This window comes from Mobula birostris, chromosome 4 (genome assembly GCF_030028105.1).
Source record: "Mobula birostris isolate sMobBir1 chromosome 4, sMobBir1.hap1, whole genome shotgun sequence".
Lineage (NCBI taxonomy): Eukaryota > Metazoa > Chordata > Chondrichthyes > Myliobatiformes > Myliobatidae > Mobula > Mobula birostris.
The window spans coordinates 144,610,716-144,629,687 of record NC_092373.1 but is presented as its reverse complement, the minus strand read 5'-3'; the positions used below and the strand labels follow the sequence as shown (position 1 = coordinate 144,629,687).

Genomic DNA, 18,972 nt, shown 5'->3' with positions numbered 1-18,972 from the left:
TTATAGAGAGTATATTTACTTGGGCAGGGCTTTGGGTTGTCCGGAGAGGGATAGTGGGATTTGTGTTGTTGGTTATTGATGGGAGTCCTCTGTCACTATCCCTCACAGATAACAAGGGCTGAGTGTTATTTTGTGAGGCACTCTCTTCTGTATCTCTTTCTCAGAAAAATAGTGGATAAGACATATTGAAGGTAGTTCAGCATCCCCATCCACGTTATTGCTCCTGCATATTCACTGCCTTAGAGAAAGGGTGATTTACCGTCTGAGTCCACGCATTTTCCCAGATCTTCCTTTATCCCACAAAATAATCCCTTACATGCCTATCAATTCCTCTATGATTCTTTTAGTCATTTCCTGTACTAATAGATATCTATATTTGCCTATTGACCTATTTACAAGTGTTTGGTTGTGGGAAGTTATCTGAAACACCAGCAGAATCCACAGAGTCATGGTGAAAGTGTGCGAACTCCCTATGGACAGCATTTACTGTCCAGATTGAACCTGGGTCCTGGAACCACAGGCAACAGAGCTAATTGCTGTTGGCCAGAAAGAATTACAGTCCACAAATCAGTGAATTCAAATGAGTCAAGGACAATGGAAGCAGACAGACCAATTGTCTTTGTTCTTGCCATGAGGGAGGAGATGGAAGTTGCCATTTTATGAAGAGACTCTGTGTTCTCCATTTTGTCAGCTGAAGTCACTTGGCTTGATCAATGTTTTAAAGTCAACACAATGCCTCAGGTAATCTGCTAAACTAGGATAATTTCCAAATAAGAAGTTATTTGTGAGGTGTAATTTGGTTGGATATAACATGCAGGTTTGTGACTGTTGGGGTCTGTATTAGCCCTGTATGATGGCAGCTGGTTGCTGGTTGAGAACCAAAAGGCATAAATTACTAATTGTCACTTGCTGGGAAAAGGGAAATAAATGGATTCTGTCCTGGAGCAGAGCCAATAAAAAGGTGTTGAAGGTCAGACACATGACCCATAGACAATGACACTGGAGTGTAACATTTGAATTGGTAAGGAATGAATATAAAAACAGACGCTTCAAATGTGCTGGCAGCAATGACTCTACAGAGATTAACCATTGCAAATGAGGACCCCACAGACACATGGAGATTTGAAATGGGTCTACAAGGAACATGTGGCCAGCAGCAGAAACTCATTTTTAACTGGTATTATATTTTCTGCCAAGCTGTATGGGTCCCTAATGCCCTTCCCTTGGACAACATTGGTGTCGGGGAGAGGGGAGACTTGCAACATGGGGAACTGCTGGTCTTCCATACAACCTTACCCAGGCCTGCGCCCTGGAGAGTGAAGACTTTCCAGGCGCAGATCCATGGTCTCGCAAGACTAACGGATGCCTTTAATTTATATTTTCTGTTTTCAGAACACTCAGTAGGTCAGGTAGCATTTTTGGAAGAAGAAAATTAACATTTCAGATTCAAGATTCCACATTTAATGCTTTCTGCTTCCATCCCATTCAAAATGGCCCTATATAACCTTCAACACTGATAATAATTTAACAACATCCAAATTCTGGAAATGGAAGCTATACATGTAGTATGACATTCATCAATAGACCCCTCTTTCTTACAAAACAGTACATAGCACAATGCCCACAACAGCAGCAGCAAATTGTCAGGGGTACATACAGTTTAGGGCTGGCCAGTGGTGTGGTGGCATCTGAGATGTCGTAGCATCAGTGTGGACTTTGAGGCATATGGACCCGAGTTTGAATCTGGCCAGGTCCCTACCTGGACAACAACAGTATCTGCTCAGGAGAGAGGCCTGGCAATCTGCTTCCATATCTTGCCACGATAACCCCATGAACAACTCCACCATTCATAGTGTTACCATGAGTTGACGATGATTTGATGGCACTCAACAACATAGAGCTTCAATATCAAATTCCATAAAGGACCAAGTGTGACCAAGATCAGAACAGCTATGAGAGAGCCCATTGCCAGGAGTGAAGCTGAGAACATTTAATAGCTTCCACAGGCTGGTCACTGAAAAACTATAATAAGTGGATAGCACAAACTGTATGTGTAACCTACATTGTGTCAAACACTCAAAGATTAATTTAACTCTGACGATTATTTAATTTAGCACCTAATAGAAAGAATAAATGCTGGGATTTGGCTCAGAAACACAGATCTAAACTAGTAAATGATAATGTTGGAACTGATGACTGCTCTTCATCTAAGGAATGGCTAATACTGGTGGAATGGCCATGGCAAAAACCCTGGATACATTTAAGCATCTGGATGTTGAACGTGGGTATTAAGGACACTTCTGAATGGAAGAATCATTCAAATTGCTCCACATCTGTAATTACTTCACCACCATGCAATTGCTGAAAAATTAGTACCAAGTCAGTGAATATCTGGACCCTGCTAAGGTCCACAGAAACTCATGGAATAGAAGTCTAAAAGCAAAATGGCAATGTGGGAAAATGAACAAAAACAGAAGATACTGGGACAGTTCAGTAAGTTAGGCAGCATTTCAGTATTTCAAGTTCAACTTGATAAACCCTTGATGCAACTCTTTTGCTCTCTGACATGACTAACAATGAGGTCTGCACTTGTCTGAATGTTAGGGATGCATTTTATTAAAACCAACATGTGACAATAACTGAACAAGAGTCACTTGGTCAGCCAGTTTAAAACCTGTGCTGCATAAAGATACATAGGACCATATCAACAGAGACAATGAAAAGCAAAGCAGATTATCTTTACTAGGAATAAATTAAACATATCATTTTGTATTTGTATGGAAGCACTTCTACTTTCAAAGTGCTGTTATTGTTATTACATTGGGACAATATTTATAATATTAGCATTAGTCTTCATGCCACAACTACAATGTTGAAATGTGTAAATGCTGAAAGACTTGAATATGTCTTGACCAGCAAAGCAGGTCTTACTGTGAGAAAGGCCAACTTGATTGTTAGAGAGCCACAGTTATTCCAGTCTCCTGAGTGGAGAAAACTCCTGTATCCGCCATTTTCTGTTATCATAAAGCCCCACTGTCTGAATGAGAAACCTGACTGATCATACCTGGATGGTTATGCTGTTTGAGGCCATTTATATTAAGCAACAGTAAATCACAACTTTAAGAGCATATGCCACAGATAAGCACACTTGCAAGGTCACAATTCTCAAAATTACATCATTGCTTTGCTGAAGACCAGAGATGTATAACACTTAGAGACTGTCCTTGCATATCATGCAAGTAAGGAAATTGCTCCCTTATCCCCCAGCAAGCAACCACCCCAGATCAACTGTGAAGTGCACATGTGTTGAGGTGTTGAAATTTCTGGGATCATGTACCTCACAACTCCCCCCTGGTTAAAGACACCTTTGTTTCACATTTCATGTGAAGAATGTGGTCTTTGAAAATGTGATTTTGTGTCTAAGTCAAACTATTAGCTCAGGCTCCATTCTCACATCCTATCAAGTTACCCTATATTTTCTAGGCCAAGCATCAAAAAATGCAAGGACATACTCATGCTTCATTCTCTAGCTGATTTATGAATGAGCATGTAGAAGAACCCTATGCTTTTGGAAGATTCTAGTTATTGGCATTCAGATAAGATCATTGCATATTTTACTCACTAAAAATATGCATCAGAACTTTTCAGTGACAATCAGAAAATATTTTACATGGCAAAAATACTTAACTTTTTAGGAAATGTAAGAGAATACTGATTAACCTTACTCTATTGTAAAAGACAACATAAAATGCAACCTACTGCTGGTGGCAACTCCAACTGAATTGTTTAATCACAAACAAGAGAAAATCTGCAGATGCTGGAAATCCAAGCAACACACACAAAATGTTGGAGGAACTCAGCAGGCCAGGCAGCATCTATGGAAAAAGAGTACAGCTGACGTTTTGGGCCGAGACCGTTCATCAGGACTGGAATCTTGCCACCTCTCAGAAGTCGTCTCTATAATCACAATACTGTATAGAGAAGACATCTTGACTACTTCTTAAAACTGGTTGTAAAGACTGTGCCACAGGTCACGTGTAGGTTCTGTTTCTCAGCACCATAATGTCCCTCTTCACAATCACAAAACTCTCCAGAGGTGCCCAGAATATGAAGGTTGGACAATGAAAGTTCTTGGAAAATCAGCACTAATCTGCTTAATAAAGAGACAAATATATGACTCACTACTTAAGAAAACCATTCAATTAAAATTTATTGGAACCCACTGATCTTTTGTTTCTTTCATAGTTGCATCACCTTACCTAGTACATATGAACACAGTAAAACATAATACATTTTGTTTTGTAACAAAATAATAGGCTAATGAATATTATTTGTTCATTTGAATTTAACCCCTCCCCTTCACACAAGCATCAAGTCAATGTTGAAGCAAGTAATGTCAAACAATAAATGCTTTATTATTGACTGCATCAGACCAATCTGTTTTTCCCAGTAACATCCATGGATGCCCTCTTTTTTAGGATATATAAAGTGCATTATGGAGAAGAAACAAACATAGTTTACTTCAGCAATAACAACCCACTTCAAATATAAAATAATTGCAACACTATATATAAAAGAAAATGTTTGGAGTAAATGCATTATAACTAATACAACTGCATCATATTTTAGCTTTATACTACAAAATTATTTCGCAAGCTGTAGCATCTGGCAAAATGCCAACTAGAAAAGTCTATTGTAATCACCAGACAATCCATTTGCTGCTTGAATTAACACTTAGCAAACTAAGTAGTTATTTAAAATGTTAGAATAGCATTGATAAAACAAATTTGCACTAGACTGATGTTTCTGAGGCCAATAGCAGCATACCTGACAATATAGTGAGGTGCATCAAAAAACATCTTTAAATGCAAGGCAAACAGTGAAACTTCCTGCAATAACATGACTAATGATTCTTGGAACTGGACAGCCCTGTTTTGCTACAGTCAGATAAAACTTGGACGATTTAAAGACAGGTTCAACAACCTTTGGCAAACAGTAGGTTGAAAGAACTTAGATATGTGAATACTAAGCATGTTTACCAAGAATGAAATCTTATTACGTACATAGTCCCAACTGCTGATGTTTAAGTTTAAACTGTGTGATAAAAAGCATTCTTATACGTTACAAAACTGGACCAACCTCCTCTCATTTGTCTGTTATTAACACCTAACTTCTACTGCAAACTAACACTCTACAGCAAACTGACTCCACTTTAAAGTCACTTTTGCTAGCTCCCTGAAAATGTGATCAGTACAATTCAACTTCCTGCTCACTGAAAGAGGGAAAATCCCTCTTTTTTTCCCCAATTTTACCACCTTACATTTTCTCACTGCCCCCTGCAACATTTTTAAACTAAGTGCTCCATTTGATTGATGATAAATGTAGATTTTCTTGAAAAATCTGTACACTTGTAAACAACTGAGGAGAACCACAGTGCTGGTAGGTAGATATATCCAAGCAAAATTGCCACATTACTGCTATGAACCTCTGCAATTCAATCTGGCAACATCATTTCCTTCTGGCTGGTGTCTTTCTTGCATGGTACTACAAAGAATTTTGTTTTTAAAAGTGAAAGGACAAAATGCTAAGCATAAAAGTACCTCTTATTCAAAACTGGATTAATTCAAGAAATAAATACCAAAGCAAGTTATCAGTACCTATATATAGATGTTTCAATTATATATTGTTGAGAAAGCAATGGATAATCTGTGCCTAAACAATGCTTTCACAACTTGTAATGATAAAAAATTTATTCATTCCATTGTGAGAAATTCTATTGAATGATTTTCAGCCAACATACAAAGTTAATCAAACAACAACTAACCAAAGCTGAAATTGGCATCACTTCTTAGGCTGGGAATTTTGGCAACAAGTGAGAGTGATAGGGATAGAAATTGATCTTCTATGACACACAAGATGTTGAGAGATCTATGCTTTGAATTCTGCTTCATCGTTTTCAATGCCTTCAACATTGTGCATTTACCTTGGATCACAGAAAAATAACCTACCTTGGTGACTGGACTGATCTGATCTATTCACCCAAGCACTATTGTCTGACTTAATCTTAGAGAACTGAAGGCTTTCAGAAAATAAATGCAATTAACATTTATTTTTAATGAATGTATTAAGCACTGATATAGGATTTAACAATGGTCGGTGATCATTTCCTGCAATTGTCTGTGGTTCCAGACATCTGAAAACCTGTTCAGTAGGACAGAAGGGAAGTAGTTGGAGTCTCAATGGTTTACTAATTATACAACATTCACATTTAGAGAAATACTGCATTATCAAGGATATACTCTTAAATCTTTGGTTCTCACATCAATAACATCAGATAATGATTAAATGTAAACTGAATGATATTCTGTACAGTAAATATTTTTGAAACTGTTAAAACTTACTAAACAATGATTAGTGTGTTGTTTTTATGGTCTCAAGTACAAAATTATGTATCCGAATGAACGCGTGTTCAAATTAAAAACAGAGAAGACTAACTACTCAGCAACTCAGGCAGCAAAAGAGACACAGACACAGTGAGTACTAATGAAAGTTAAAGAACTTCCATTAGAACTGAAATAAGTTAGAAATAAGTTAAGAATTAATGAAAGGAGGAGAATGGAAAATTATGATGGTTGGTGATTGTACAGTATGTCAGGGATTAAATGACAAAACATTTTCTAGCTCTAATTGATGGCCATTGATCTTTATATTTGTACCCTTGACGTCTTCTGATTGTTTGGAATAGTTGCAGAATTTCTTTGTTTTTTAAATATTTCACACGTTCACAGATTTTTGATGATATTGTAAACTAAAATATCTTTTCAGACCTATTTTAGCTCAGAGAGAACAGCTCAGGGTTTACTTTTAAATCTTATTTCTTGTCATCTTTGTGAAATTAGTCCTTATTGTGTTATGAAGACAAAGCCAGTAAGCTGAAGTATGAATCATTGAAATGCCATGTGTATTTCTGGAACAAAAAAATTTTGTTGCATAAAATGGAATTAATTTAAATGGCAGAAAAAATATTATTCTGATTTATTCAAATGGAATACTTGAAAAGTAAAACTTTTTAAACAAATCCAAAAGATAATGGATCAAAATTATTTTTCTATGCAAAAAACACAAGAATGAAGAGCTAATAATTGATACCACTACCAATTACTTATAAAGCACATTTGTTACAACCTTTACATTCACAGAATTTAAAAATGTCTTCTAAACTGAATCGTTTTCAAAATGATAACATACAAATTAGGAAGTCAAAATTAATGCAAAAGAATCTGCCCAGTTTAATTGATTGCAGAAATCAGTCGGACACAAGGATTTTATTAAGCTGAAAAGCATGCAGAAGAGCTTCACAAGGATGTTACAGGACTTTATATGGAGAGACTAGATAGTCAGCGGCTTTGTTCCCTGTTGTATAGGAGGCTCTGGAGTGACCTTATTGAGGTATATAAAATCATGAGCCATAGATTGGGCAAATGAACGTGGACAGTCTATTCCAAAGTGTAGGGGTGATTGAAACTAGAGGACATAGACTTAAGGTGATTGAGGAAAAATCTAAAGGGGCAAATTTATCAATACACACCATGATAAACATGTGGAGTGAACTGTCAGAGACAGTGGTGTAGGTAGGTAAAATTACAATGTTTAAAAGTTATTTAGATAGGTATGTGGATAAGAAAGGCTTATATGCATACAGAGCAAATGCGGGTAAATGGGACTAGCTCATTTGGGCAACTTGGTCCATGCTGCATAACACTAAGACAAATGTATTACCTTGTTACAGCTTCTCCTAAATTTGTCATGATCAGAATTTTTATTCCTACAAGTACTAAAGAAGAGGAAAGTATGTGCAGAATACAATAAGTCATAGTTTATGGTAAGCTACAATCCTCATGCATTCTTGCAAATATCAAATAGATTGCTTAGGGCATACTTGATTAATTAAGTGTTTGAAGTATAGTCACAAGAAAATGTTGTGGTCTTTTTATCTTAGTTATTCTCAACTTCTTCTCTTCTAAACTGTGACCCAGTTTCTACTGAGCAAAATTATATAAATATCCTTTCAAAAACCTATTATACACTCACTCACCAGGAGACTGATCCCAAAGTATCCCAGATAAGTGGGATAAGTGCCACTCTGAGTCTCCAATCATTCTAATGGAGGCAACATGCAAATTTGAGTACAATTTCATGGATAGTTTAAAAGTTAGTAAGGTTATGTGCTCCGTGGTTGAATATTTTCAATTGAATTATGTTGCTTTTGAATAGTAAAAAGATGATTTTTCTGGTAAAATTCATATTTACCTCATGTGAACTTTCAAATGAACTCTTGCAATTAACTTGACTCATAAATTTTAAAAACAAAATTTAATTGTTTCAATGATTTGAACTACACCAATGATCTGAGTGTTAGCATTCTAAAGGTAGTAACAGGTATTGTTTTTCTCTTAATCATAGTAACTTCAATATGAAATAAAACACTGAGTTGATTTTAAAAGGAAAAACGCTTTTTCAGAAGTACAAAACTGATTGTAGTTTTAATTGATTGAACAATTTTGATTAAAGGAGTTATTCAAAAATTCACAAAACTGCTATTATTAACTGTCCCCTCCTGTGTCCTTTCTATAAACAAATGTGTTTGTAGTGTAATATAGGGGCAAATTCTTAATTAAAAAAAATTCATAAGAAAAAGACTGTAGAATGTTTAAATATATATCCTTAGAATGCATTAGTTCTTTAACTGATATTTAGCATGTAAAGGGCTCTAACATCAAAGGAGAAAAGTCATTTGGAACACAAGCTATTTGACAACACAGCATTTCTTGCGGAAGGCCAGGCTTTGCAAATGTCAGTGAAGATCAGTGAAGTGCATCTCAAAAGGCTAAGTGCAAAGAAAGTGAAAGGGGAGGGACACAATTAACTTGCTGGCCCTGTAGTCAGAAAGGTAGATGGCTGTCAACATGACGCAAAAATCCTTACAGAGTATCTCAAAATGAAATGTAATAGTAAGCTGTAGCTTGAAAGAGATGAATGACTAATTGGATCGATACTGTCTTATCAAACCCACATTTAGATAGGGTAAGAGTTATATAGAGCAACATATATCAGCATTGTTGAAGCTAAGCTAACCATTTCTGGAGACATAAATGCAACTGGCTGTCAAACAAGCTCCTCTGGTCATCTAGCTCAACAAGATTACTGTGACTGAATCTGAAGAAAGTTTAAATTTGTTTCCTTTCCTTTGCTGTAACTTCTCCATTGCTTGAGAATCAGTGCTAAACATTATTCCACTCCAGTATTCTGAAGGGACTATCCCGTCTTCACTCTCCAACTCACTCCCACCTGCACCAATATGTCCTCCCTTTCTCATAGAACCTTCGCAAGCAACTGCAGAAGACACAACGTGTGCCCCTTTACATCTTCCCTTCCCACCATTCAAGAACCCAACACACCCTCCAGCTGTAGCATTTATACTTTTTGCAAATTATTGCACCGTATTTAGCCCTCTACGGATTGGGCAACTGTTTTGTAGCATTTATCTGTTCAGTCTGCAAGGCTTCAGGTTGTCTGTTATTAGACTTTCAATCAAACTCCCATTTCATTTTTTTTCCCCTTTTCACTGTACAGTTGTATACATTTTAAGTATGCATCTTCTTTTCAAACTAGGCACATTATAGACCTTAGACTCAACAGCAAAGACAGAATAAGTTTTTTTCCATTTGTATAATTTTTGATACAATAGTTATCAGCCTGCACTTTTAACAGTTGTTTTTTTTTAATCTCTTCACGGATGCTGCATGAACCACAGGGCTTTTCCAGCATTCTCTCTTAATTCTGATTTCCAGCAACTGTATTGTTCTGTACCTCATAGTGCTCGGTGTTTCTCTCTTCTACATCCTCGATCATCAATTAAAGAGCCTTTACCACCCCTCTCAGCCAGTACCATTGCTATCACTTAAGTGACTCATTTGCTCTTCACCCTATCACAGACCCTTTGATACCTTCAGCTCACTCTCTAAAACCTAAAACATGCTTATATTAAAACCTTGTTTTAATAAGAAGTTATTGTCCAAAATTGTATTGCTCTGCATAGGTGACCTGCTGAACATTCCCATTTTCCATTTGGGAAACAATCCCTGCAGAATATCACAAACCTTGGTGCACGGGTGAATGCAGATCTTGATAAAACTCAGTGTAAAATGATAATGCAAGAAAATGACCAGAACTTAGTGTAACATTATAATAAACTTATACAGATACTCAAACTTTGAGAAAGTTTTCTCTGGAAAACTTCAGCAATGCATACGTTGTTCATAATACCAAATGAAAATTAGCAAATTTTTTGAATATGGAAAACAGTATAGATATTTGATATTGAACAGGAGAAAACAACAATGTACAGCACAGCACATGACTCTTTAAAAATATTATTTTCTTGAAGAGGTGAACACCTCAAATGATTTTCTTTCTTACAATGATGAGTTTCATCCCATAGCGAGTGACGGAGATTTAAAAGGACTAACAATACCTGACACAGTATTGATAATAGCTATTCTGATTTGTTATTTTGTTCAATTAGGACTGAGAATTTCACTAATCTCATGTATCTATGATATTTTTCCTGTCAGTAATAAGCAATCTTAAATACGAATTGAATTCCTTTAAATTCTTCAGCCCCTTAGTTAACCTGAGGCACACTTCATTATCAAATATGTTTCAATTCGTTTCCAAAATTTATTAGCAGTTAAATATTTTAACATCCATCAAGTTTAAACTAGAAAAGAGTAAGCTGATCATCTCCTATGCCACATGGCCTTTCTTGAATATTTCAAATCCTACGAGGGGACATTTTCTTTCAAAATCAATGAAAATACTATCTCCAAAACTTTCAAATCAATACACCATCAACTTTGCCTATTATTGTACTGTTCCGAATCTAAAGATGTACCAGACCAATTACAAACCCTACTAACTACATGATAACGTCTGGGATCCAAAAGGTCATCACAGGGCTTTTAAATTTGCTCTAAAGCATTACAATTATCAGGTTCCATATTTTGATGTGTTAATCTCAATAGTTAATCTACATATGGAACAAAAGCAATACTTTCAAAAATATATAACCTCTGTTACATAGCGGGAATTTTCCTTTCTTTTTGGACAGAACTTAGAAATTTGCAATAACATTATGCTTTAGTACTAGGTTCTTTCCTACAAGGGAAGGATCCATATGCAAAAATGCTGCTGTAGAATTCCATGACTTGAAAAGTCATTTATTCAGATTGTACTGTATAACAATCTGTAATTTTAATGCATTTTCACACATTTTCAATGTACAAAAGCTGTTATTAGGATAGATGACATAAAGCAACTAAAATTCAAATTACATAAAATACTAAAAAATTCTTTTGAAGTACAGCAGTATATTGCGTAAATTCATTTTTGGCAGAGGTCAGTTCGTGTCAAGTATGCTGTAAAACTAATATTAGTTTTGATTCCTATCTCTTAAAAGCCATTAGGGGTATAAAGTTGGTGGTTTAACCTATTTGACCAATTACACAACTACAGTGTTACTGGCCAAAATATCACAGATTCGGGGAGGGGGGGCTGTCAAGTGTCAATCATACACACAAATCCCAATCTATCATGAATTCATAGAAAGCAAGTGGGCTGTTACTGGAACATTCATTCTGTCCAAATCTCCAGCAGAGCATATTGCTTATGGACAACATCTCTGTGCAATACTATCACTAACTTTTCTAATGGCCAAAAATACATCAAGAAATGGCAACTGAACTTCAAGAGGTTTCTTCTTTCCTGCATCTGCAAGCTGCTTTTTTGAATAATTACTGCACAAATAAACTTTACTTAATGCTGACAACAAAAAAGCCAGTGATTCACAAGACTGCAGAACTTGGAATCAACTTTAAAATTCATTTCACAACTTAAGAGCACCAACTGAGTGTTTTAGTGTTGAGGCATTGATTCCAGGAATCTGTTAACCCTCATAGGATCAAACTCTGGAAAAGTGTCAGTCACAAAAATAAAATTTTAAACACAAATAAGTCATTGACTATCATTGAAAACTTAAAATAAAAAGCATACATTGTTATTTTCTTCTCAGCTCAGCCACTGAACCATGTTACCAGCTTGTTTGAATGTAGAAATGAGGCAAGTGATAAGCCTGTGGGTTCTTTGTGAAGAAAATTGACATCAACTGCTATACAATTTGTATCTAGTAAATGATTGTCGCTATTGCTCTCACAATCATTCTCGTCTGAATGCACAAGATACTTCGCAGTTAATCTGTGAGCTTGTCTGAACCACATCATTCATCCTTCTCAGGATTTCACTTCCTCGCAGTCCTGGTCAGTAGAGAGCTCTATGTCAGAAAGTCCAACTTCAACAGCCAGAATCAGTGAGGTGTCCGAATCACTGCTCACAATTGGTCCTTCATCATCTTCAAGGAAGAGAGAGAAAAGATGTACATTTAAAATCACATCTTATAACTACAGCAACATTAAAAGGATGTTTTAAGCTCTAACTATATTTTTTTATCAGAATGCATTAGGACATCTTACAGGATAGACTTGTGCTTCACTTTGGAATAGAAATATATCTTTACAGTCAAGAATAAAATTCACGTTAAAAAGATGATAAAATCAATTAATTGGAAATCTGCAACTGAATTAAAGCACCAGGGCTAGAATTATCTAAATATTTCTCCACTGTTAATTAATTCTCACCCCAGTTCAAAGATGAGATTTGTCATAATCAAATTTCATTAACATATAGTCTCACATTTTCTTCAGTAAAACTGCAAGAGACAATGAGCAATGTGAACAGCAATTACAAAATCCTTACTGGGTAGCTGACCTTGCACTCGTATTGATCTGATCAATAAACAGCAACTTCCACAAGGAACTAAAAATGTATTCAAAGAGATGCAAGTTACATGGTGCACATGATGATACAGAACTCCAAGCCTTTAAGTCACAGTGATGTAGCTAAAGGAGTTGCTACCTTACAACTCCAGAGACCCACATTCAGCCCTGACCTTCAATGCAGAGTTTGCACATTCACTCTGTGATCATGTGGATTTCCCCCTCAGTGCTCTGGTCCCGAAGATATGCAGGTTGATAGGTTAATTGGCCATTTTAAACTACCCCTTGTGTGTCAGTGAAAGGTAGAATCTGTGGGTACTTGAGGAGTATGTGCGGAGATTAAAATGAAATTTCAAGTTATCCTGTGTTTTAGTGGGTGATCAAAGGCTGACAGACACAATGTGCAGAAAGGCCTGTTTTGATACTTGATTCTACGATGCTTCTTAGTCTAATAATAAATTTCAGTGCCCTGGATACCCGCAACAATGAAATGAAGATACTTGAAAGATACCACTAATAAGCTTCCAAGTCCTCCAAACTGAACTTCAACATCCTATCCCAGACCAAATTTCCCAAGTAATAAAGCTCTAACTTCATTTAACAGGCTATGTTGCTCACATGCCCAACAACAGACACACCAACACCAGATGCTCTATTCCAAGTCTCTAATCATGTGACGGGAACAGCAAACGCACACAGGAAAAGAATGCCATGAAAGATTGGCAACATCCTTGATGCTGATTAGTAGCTACTGAGAGGCAGCAGCAGAATAAGCACCTTGAATTCTTGCATTCTGTGACCTTGCTAAGATTCGAGATCTTCAATCTTAATTACAACCCAAAATACGTTTTATCCATGGAGGCCAGCATCAAAGTCACTCTTATATTGCGAGCCCAGGATCACTTTAAGCTATTGTTGCAGATGTCTGCCACATCTCATTACTGTGTTAGGACGATCACTCCATCACTCAAGGAGACTTTAACTCCCTTTTCTTCAGCTCACCACAGCAGGCAAAGGAGGCATGAGAATTTGTCTAGACTGCACCTTTCCCTAAAGTACAGACATTTCAGAAACAAGAGTTCTTTTTTTCACAGGATTCATCCAATTAACATCCGGCACTCAGCCCTGTCAGGTAATTGTGACCCCAAAACAAATAGTAGTGCGGTAGTGTAGTGGCTAGCATAATCATCGATTGTGATTCAATCCACACCGCTGTGTGTGTTTCTATGTTCTGTCTGTGACACGTGGGTTTCCTCCCACATTCCAAAGATGGATGGTTAGAATTAGTCAATTGTGAGCATGCTATTTGGTGACACTTGCGGGGCTGCCTAACACAATCCTCAGATAATGTTGTCCGGTAATGCAAAATGACACATTTCACTGCACATGTGAAAAATAAAGCTAATCTTTATAAAGAAGTTGCCTCCTCTGATTCACCAGGACCAACACTCCTACATTCAGATTCATCCATGTTCCCCTAAGAAATGGCTGCATAATTTGCACCTGCAGTGCAGCATACTGAGAACTGTGAGAATGTGAACATGTTAATATTGAACACTGCACTGACATTGAGATCATAATTTATTCTCCAACATTGACACTCATACTTTTCTAGTTCAAGCTTTGTTAAATAGGATTATCTTTAAAAATGTGTTGTGTTAAAATGTTTTAAATAGTCAATGAGATCACATTGCAATAGAAAGTAAGCATCAGGTCTCACAAGAGTGCTAAAAAAAAACAAACAAACTTTTTTTTAAACTGGTTCTGCCAAAAGTCATTGGAAGAGCAACTGATTCTTGATTAGGAGTCTGGCAAGTTAAAATGTATAGCATTCAATGCAGCTGCTGTGCCTTCTGGCATCATTTCTGGAGCACGGAGGATTAATGCTGGATTAGAGAATAATCTACTATCTCAGGTTGCTTCAGGATTTACAAAACTTCCTCAGTCTTAATAAGCAACTTCGGACAGCAAATAGCAAGATGCCTGTACTTTAAAAAAGAAACAAATACTCTCAGATATGGGATATACATGTAACACAATGGTACAACTGCCTCACAACCTCAGCAGCCTGGAATAGCTTCTGAACTCCAATGCTGTCTGTTCAGAGTTTGCAAGTTCACCTTGTAACTGCATGAATTTTTCCCAGAGTGCTCCCGTTTCCTCTCACAGGCCTAATTCAGCTTGGATACTGAATTTTCTCATCTCAGTAAATCCACTCATCATGTGCTTTTGCCCACTTTCACCAATCCATCCAGGGTCTCTCTCCTACTGTTCACCTTTTCCATTTTTCCCCTATCATTTCCTAGAATTATTACCTTCTCCCACCTAGTTCAATTGGCCTAACAGCTTTCCATTATTTGTTTCCACTCATCACCTACAGCTTCTGTCTCTACCTTTCCCCTCCCAACCCGGCTCCATCTGTCCATCATCCCCTCCCCCCATAGTTCCACCTACCAGCTTCTGCCTCACCCCTTCCTTTCACTTCTATATCCCGGCCATCTTCCCTCCACACAGTCCTGCCATAGGGTCTCAACCTTACATATTTACCATCCCTTTGCCTCTACAAATCCTGTTTGACCCACTGAGTTCTTCAACAGTTTTTTTTGCTCCAGGTTATAACATCTTAGCTCCGCACAAATATGCCAGTTAGTAGGTTGATTGTCTCCTGTACATTATTCTGGGGAAGTTTTGATTGACATGTACAAGAGAATATGTTACAGAAGAAAATATGGGAGAGATTAATGATATTGCTGAGAGCTGGTATTGACGACAGGCTGGAAATACTTTTATGTTAAAGGAAAATGGGAAAAATTATAATTAAATGATTAATGATTATACAGAGTCTAAAGATGAGGAACAGTCATTTTAATACCCTTAAATATCACCCGATTATACTTCAGAATAAATTGTACAAACTCTTTGTTTCCACCACACTTTGAAATTTGGCTGTGGTTAGCCACAAGTCAATTTATTCCTATTTTAATATCAATTTGACTAAAAATAACTCAAAAATATTCATAGTCTTTGATAAAAAGAGAATTATAAACTACAAACATAAGGGGCTATATTTACAGCTTCCTTCAGGCAGCTGCCAAACACTAGTGACATCAACGTCAGGTGAAATACATTTTGGATAACACATACACCATGGAGCCAGTACATTCATTAGAAGTCTACCTGTGTAGAAAACAATACCACCGTTGTTAGGATTTAGTCATGAAATTTGTATATGAACCTGTGCATACAATATTAGCTTGCAATGCAAATACTGTTTCCGCTCTTCACAGTGGCTTCAGGAAGGGGAAGTCGCGGGAACACACACCAATCCTCATTGAGTGATCAGAAGCAGAAAGGGTGTGTAGTTTCAAGTTCCTGGGTGTCAACATCTGAGGATCTATCCTGGGCCCAACATGCTGATGCAATTACAAAGAAGGCATGACAGCAGCTATACTTCACTAGGAGTTTGAGGAAAATTGGTATGCCACTGAAGACACTTGCAAATTTCTGCAGAAGTACTGTAGAGGGCATTGTAAGTGGATGCATCAGCATCTAGTGTGGAGGGGCCACTGCACAGGATTGGAAAAAGCTGCAGAAAGTTGTAAATTCTGCCAGCTCCATCATGGGCACTAGCCTCCCTAGCACCAACGACACCTTCAAAAGTTGATGCCTCAAAAAGATGGCATCCATCATTAAGCACCCTATCACTCAGCATATGCCCTCTTCTCATTGCTACTATCGAGCCTGATAACACACACTCTACCTTTCAGGAACAGGTTCTTCCCCTCCACCATCAGATTTCTGAATGGACAACGACCCCCCCCCCCCCCCATGAACACCAGCTCAGTATTTTTTCCTCTTTTTGTACTACTTATTTAATTTAATTTTTTAAAATATAGTATATACTTATTACAAATTGTAGTTTTTATCATTACATGTTACTGCAAAATAACAAACTTCACAACATACTATATGCAAGTGGTATTAAACCAGACTGATTCTGGCTGTGTTAGCATTAACGTGAAGTAGATCAGTAGACAGTAAATCCATAGCAGTTTTCAGCAATGAAACTTGATAACATTGAAAACATAATCTATACATTGACTCTTACTGACACAGACTGCCCTTGGGTAATGAGCAGTGGTTCTGCTTATCCACTCGTCCATAAGACAATTTTAGTTCATGTTGGAAAACACACAGGATTGACTCAGTGTAGTAACTATACTTCCACAGTACTGTAATGGACCACTCTTCTGGTAAGATGGTGGTGTGCTTGGACATAGTGGCCTCTCTGGGGCCAACCAAAGGTGGCTTGTCCTTTTTACGATCACAAGACACTGCTGGACATGGTGCAGACTGCGTTGCTACCTACTCTAGAAAGCTGCCAGAGTTGGTGCGCAAAGGAGGTGTGCAGTCTTAACAGCGAGTGATTGTCTTGGATGTTTTTCTTCTGATTGCAAGTCCCTGTTGGACAGCGGGAGGAGCTGCATGGCCTCAGCTGTAACACAGACTAGGCCTTATACTGCAGGCTTGCCTGTTGCAGCCACCTAGAAGGGGAAATTCTGGAGACGGTGTGCCATGGTGTCCATGCTGGATTGGGGGCCTGTCCCACCCATTGGGGCTGCCTTCCAGTGTTCACTCAGTGGAAGATAATCTGAATTACGTGTATGCATGTGTATATACTTTCACTTGTGGTCTGGTGAGGGCTTGTTCTTGCCAATGACATCAATGCACCATCAACTTACAGGACATGTCACTCAGGGACAGGAGCTATATTATAATTTTTTGTGTGACTGTATGTTTACTGCTAACTTATGTTGTATATGTGTCTTGTGCTGTGTATGATTGTTGGTACTGTGTTTTGCACCTTGGCCCCAGAGGAAAGCTGTATCGGCAGGCTATATTCATAGGTATTTGTGTATAGCTGAATGACAATTAAACTTAAATTTCAACATGAACAATTGAAAGCACATAAAACGAAAAGAAAGTACAATAATTGCAAGTGGAATGAGGAAACTAGTTCATAGGAACAATCGACTTTAAAATTTAATAATATTATGGGAGCTTGTTTGTATGTAGGCGCATCCATAAGTCAGGTGGTCATAACCCGGGGACAGCCTGTACTGAGAAACAGCTCTCTAGGTCTATGAAAATAGCCACCTGCAATAAGCAAGGATGACATCAGTGGTGGATAATATTAATTATTTGTTCACACTGAAATTGTCTGCTTCCAAGATTTCCATTACCAAGCAATAAAAGCTGGATGCATTTTTAGTAGAGGTTATGTGGCTGATGGTGCTTGTGATTGAGGAAGGGGTCTGATGTTTCATGAATGTAAACAAATTGGGTTGATAGATCAACAATAGACCATTGTTGTTTGTCATCTATATCAAAGATCTGGATGATAATTTGGTAAAACTGGATCAGCTTATTTGCAGATGACACCAATCACAATCAGATTTAATATCACCAGCATATGTCATGAAATTTGTTGATTCTGCAGCAGCAGTACAATGCAATACCTAATTATAGAGAAAAATGAATTACAGTAAATATATACAAAATAGTTAAATTAAATTAGCGCAAAAATAAAAATAAAAAAGTAACAAGGTAATATTCATGGGTTCAATGTCCATTCAGAAATTGGATGGTAGAGAAGAAGCTGTTCCTGAATCAGTGAGTGTGTGCCTTCAGGCTCCTGTACCTCCTTCCTGATGGTAATAGTGAGAACCGTGCATGTCCTGGGTGACGGGCGCTTAATGATGGATGCCACCTTTCTCGGGTGTCGCTCCTTGAAGATATCCTGGATACTACAAAGGCTAGTGCACATGATGGAGCTGACCGAGTTTACAATTCCCTGCGATTTATTTCAATCCTGTGCAGTAGCCCAACCCCCATATCAGATGGTGATGCAGCTAGTTAGAAAGTTCTCCACAGTATATCTGTAGAAATTTGTAATTGGCTTTGGTCACATACCAGGATTGGGTGTGTAGTAGACAGTGAAGATTATCAAAGCTTGTAGTGGGATCTGGACCAGCTAGAAAAATGGGCTGAAAAGTATCAGATGGAATTTAATGCAGACAAG

The 18,972-nt window shown here is 37.5% G+C and overlaps 1 protein-coding gene across 1 annotated transcript in view; it reads right to left on the bottom strand.

The window, feature by feature from the left end:
• Positions 1-2,609: 2,609 nt before the first annotated feature.
• rnf150a (ring finger protein 150a) overlaps positions 2,610-18,972 on the bottom strand; it is a 129,382-nt gene continuing 113,019 nt past the window's right edge. Inside the window, exon 7 of the mRNA XM_072256190.1 lies at positions 2,610-12,466. Within this exon, the coding sequence (XP_072112291.1) occupies positions 12,348-12,466 (119 nt within the window). The 3' untranslated portion in view covers positions 2,610-12,347. The remainder of the gene's footprint in view (positions 12,467-18,972) is intronic.